Source organism: Coregonus lavaretus (assembly GCF_964263955.1).
Source record: "Coregonus lavaretus genome assembly, contig: HAP1_SCAFFOLD_585, whole genome shotgun sequence".
Lineage (NCBI taxonomy): Eukaryota > Metazoa > Chordata > Actinopteri > Salmoniformes > Salmonidae > Coregonus > Coregonus lavaretus.
Window position 1 is genome coordinate 85,001 of NW_028165335.1, and position 4,311 is coordinate 89,311.

A 4,311-nucleotide genomic window follows, 5' to 3' on the forward strand; every position below is an offset into this window, starting at 1 on the left:
GTCATTTGTTTTCAGATTTTTCAGCCGAGATGGCAAGCGGAATGGCACAGCAAACTGTGAGCCTGAGTGACATCAGAATCAACCTGACGGAAGGAGGGAGTGATGAACGAGAGGAGGGTAGAGAGGGAGAGACTACCGGAGGAGGAGAAGGAGGACGAGGCAGAGAGATGTTCTCCAGGCTCTCTAGGAAAAGATCGAAGAAACGGCGTTCCTTCATGCAGACTGACTTCACCTCCACAGTCTCCTACCCTGGACCGGACCAAAACCAGGAGCGGAACTGGGACTGGAACCCAGATCACGTTCCTGATCAGTATCCGGACCGGGTACAGAACCGGACAGAGAGCTCAGACGAAAGCCAGCTGCTGAGTTTGGACCCAGAACCCTCTGAGCAGAGCCAGAACCCATGTCCTACTGTCTCCTCTCTGAGCCACACTGAGGGGGAGGCATTCCAGCTCGAGTCCAAGCCTATCCTCACCAAGCCCACCCGAGAGGGGTCCCACCAGGGACCTGGAGATCCACGGGCGCCTGATAACCCGAAGGCTGAACTCCATAGGAGCTCCAGGAGCAGGCGGAAGTCCATGGAGACAGAGCCCGACGTGATGGAGTCCAAATCGGTCACGGCCCTGGTGACGGCAGCCTCCTCCTCCATCACGGCTGTACGCTGTAGAGTAGAACCAGATGGCAAGGAGAGCACTGATCGGAGAGGAGACGGGGAGGAGGGTGAGATGGAGGAAGAGGAAGGGGGTGGAGAAGCAGGGGCAGGACCGTTCACATGTCACATGTTTCTGACTGAGATTAAGGAAGAGGAGGGGGAGAGGGGGGAGGAACTGGGGGAGGAGGGGGAGAGAGACAGAGAGAGGAGACAGCCCTCACTCATTTCTGAAGGTCCACCCTCCGTTAGGGGGTCCCAATTTAGTAGACGACCTCTGTGTCTAACGAAAGACGAGGGTCAGGAAGCTTATTTCATACCCCAAATAAGTATCTCCCATCCAGGTGTGTATGGGAGGGACACAGGGGGTGAACAGGACGTGGCTGGTGGTGAGGAGCGCGTGACTCCCCTTCCGGCTCCTCCTCCCCCCACCTCTCCACTACCACCTCTCCCAGCCCCCTCCATCCCCCACACGGAGAGGGGAGAGAGGGATAGCAAGGATGTGGATGTGGGGTCCCAACCCAAACCCTTCACACTCTCAGACAGAGAGAAGGACAATAGCTGCTTGACTCAAGTCCATAGAAAACTCACTATCAGTCACCAGGACCTGACAAGCATAGTGAAAGCAGAAACTGACAAAGCTGAAGCTATAGTTAGCACTAACTCTGTTACTGATAACACTGATGTTGCTACGGCTAACATTGTAGCTACAGCCAGCATTCATTCTGTCATGGCTAACACTGAGGCTACAGCTAGCATTCATTCTGTCATGGCTAACACTGAGGCTACAGCTAGCTCTGACTCTGATTTAGCCACTGCTAATCACAAAGATTCAAATAGCATCAAATCTGTTATGGCTAACACTATAGCTAACACTAACATTGATTTAGCTACTGCTAACTCTGATTTTGCTATGGCTAACGATGAAGCTAATGCTATAATGAATTCCCCTACACCTAGCACTGATTCTACAGGTAATGCTAACTTAGCTATGACTAATGCTAATTCAGCTAATGCTAACTCAGCTATGGCTAACATTCCCAAAGAGTCTCCCATATCACCTACAACAGGATTCCTCCTCCGGCCTTGCTCACCGGGCATTATCGGCCAAAGCCTCTCGGCCTCCACATTACGGGGGAAGATCCAGAGCCTGCCCCTCTATTTATCTCGCTCCCAGGAAACCCTCACCCTCTCTGGGGTGGGCAGCACCACCAGGAGCCCCTCTCAGGAGCCCACCAGCGACAAGACTGAGGTAACGGTCACAACCGAAACCGCCAAGGACGACGATGTCACAGCGGTGGTGACAGTGGAGGATTCGAAAGATTCCGGGGTGGCGTTGGCGGAGTCGGATGATTCCGAGGTCACGCTGACGGAATCGGAGGTTGGCGAGGTTGTCGTGGAGACGGCCGGGGCGGAAATCACGAGGTTGACGGTGTCGGAGGTCAAGGAGGTGGTCGAGAAGGTTGTGATGGTCTACGGATCCTCCCCTCCTCCTCCTTTAGCATCCATCTCTGTAGAGCCCAAACCAGAACCCAAAATGGTTGCCAAGTTGCCTACCTGTCCCATTGCTACAGTGGAAACCACCCCTCCTATGGCTACAGCACCTATCTGTCTGGAGCCCATACCAGTCTCTGAACTACTCTCCCCAAGCCCCACTATCCACAAAATGGCCGCCCCATTACCTTCCTGTCCTTCCTCTCCTGTGCCCATACGCGTAGAGCCCAAACCAGAACATGAATCACTATCCATACGCTCCAAAATGGCCACCTTATCGTCCTCTTGTCCCCCTGCTTTAGTGGTAACCACACAGAGTCTGAATTCCCCTTCTTCTAATCCTCCCCCAATCAGAGTAGAACCCAAGACAGACCCTTGCCCTGAACCACTATCCCTAGACCCCAAAATGTCCTCTCCGTTGTCTTCCTGCCCCTCTGCTATAGTGGTGACCACACAGAGTCTGAATGGACCGGGGCTCAGCTTCCCTGGTTATAACATGAGAGGACGGCCATTCGGGGGAAACAGCTTCTGTAAACCCCCAGGGGAGGAGGCAGGCCTGCTGAACTCCCTGACTACAGGCTGTGGGGTCTTCACCTCCACCTGTGAGACCCAGCCCAACCAGGCCCACATGGAATCCTACCCGCTGGAGAAGCCTGATTTAGGGTGTAGTTCGGTGCTGGTGTCGGGGTGCGAGGCGGTCCTGGAGGGGGTGCAGACGCCCCTGGAGGCATGCAGGTGTCCGCCACCGCTAGTTTATAACAACTGTTTCAGTGGGGGTGACAGCTTCGACGATGAGTTGACAGTTTACGAGTTCTCCTGCCGGACAAGTTCTCCTCCCGCCTCCCAACCCTCTTCCTCTGCGCTGGCCCTCCCTCTCTCTCCTCTCTCCTCCTTCCTCTCCTCCTCCCCTCCCTCCTCTCTCCTCTCTCCCTCCTTCCCTCGCTCTGTCATGCCCCCATCCTCCTCCATGGAGCTCTCCCCTATTCTCTCCCCGCTCCTCTCCCCATCCAACTGCTTCTTGTCCCAGTCCAGTCTCCAGGACGATATCGGCCGACTACGCCACCGCCGCTTCCCACCGCCCCCAGCAGGGTTCCAGACTATCCGGAGCGACGTGGACGAGCTTATCACCCTCCTGCAGGGAGGGAGGATGGGGGGGAGAGGGGGGAGGCACCCAAGGGAGACCTGCGCCACCCACTTCTCAGAGAACAAGCGTCTTCTCCACGGGGAGGCCCGGAGGCTGATGGCCGGCTGTCAGAAGGTGGTCCGGGTGGGGCAGACCCCGGACGAGATGCTCTTGTCCCTGTCCGACAGCTTCAAGACCCTGGTGGGCATGGCCGGCATGTGCCTGTGGTTCTCCGGGTGCGACCGGTGCGACCGGAGGAACGCTGAGGCGCTGGCTGGGCTGGCGGACGTGGCCAGGACGTACCGGGAGTTTGTGCTGGCAGCGGAGAGGGCGAGCGGGAGGCGGAGCTGTCATGACCTCAGCACCAAGCTCCTTGCCAAGCAGTGTACTGCCCTCACTGCTTCCGTCTTCTGCCTCACACAGCTGTTCCGCACACTCACCGCCCTCTGAACTGAACCAATGATCTCTGACCCCTATAACAACCTATCGGTTGACCTTTCAACTCTGACCTCTAGACCCACTACACAGGGTCGCCAGACAATCAGTCAGTCATCCGGCTGAGTGGGGAACAAATGTCTGAACTGGAACAAGTCCACGTAGAGAAGAAGAAGAAAAAGAAGAAGCACAATTGAAAGGAGAGAGAGATGAGACTGATGAAACAAGACGGGATGAAACAAGACGGTTCTAATGATCTCCTGTGACATCATAGAGAGCCACTGTGACATCATAAATAAGGAACCTCTGTGACATCACAAAGTGCCTGTGTGACATCACAGGGAACATGTGACACACTGGAAGACATAAGAGTTATGTCATAACAGTATGTAACTCCATTTGGGTCTTTGCTTGTCAAAAAATATACACATAAAATAAGACTATTTGACACGTTAAATAAGATTTTAATTTGACACGTCAAATAACACAATTATATTATGAATGTTGTGTGTGTTGAATTTGCACATGCAAGACAAGCTCCACCACTGCTATCAGTAGCACTGTATAAACGGTACAAAAAAAAGTCTGCAAACAAGCACACACGGGCCAT

The 4,311-nt window shown here is 54.4% G+C and overlaps 1 protein-coding gene across 1 annotated transcript in view; it reads left to right on the top strand.

The window, feature by feature from the left end:
* LOC311115957 (FERM and PDZ domain-containing protein 1-like) overlaps window positions 1-3,716 on the top strand; it is a gene marked incomplete at both ends in the record, with an annotated part of 25,795 nt that extends 22,079 nt beyond the window's left edge. The window contains 2 exons of the mRNA XM_084191074.1: window positions 179-774; window positions 1,624-3,716. Of these exons, the coding sequence (XP_084047200.1) occupies window positions 179-774; window positions 1,624-3,716 (2,689 nt within the window). The remainder of the gene's footprint in view (window positions 1-178; window positions 775-1,623) is intronic.
* Window positions 3,717-4,311: the final 595 nt, after the last annotated feature.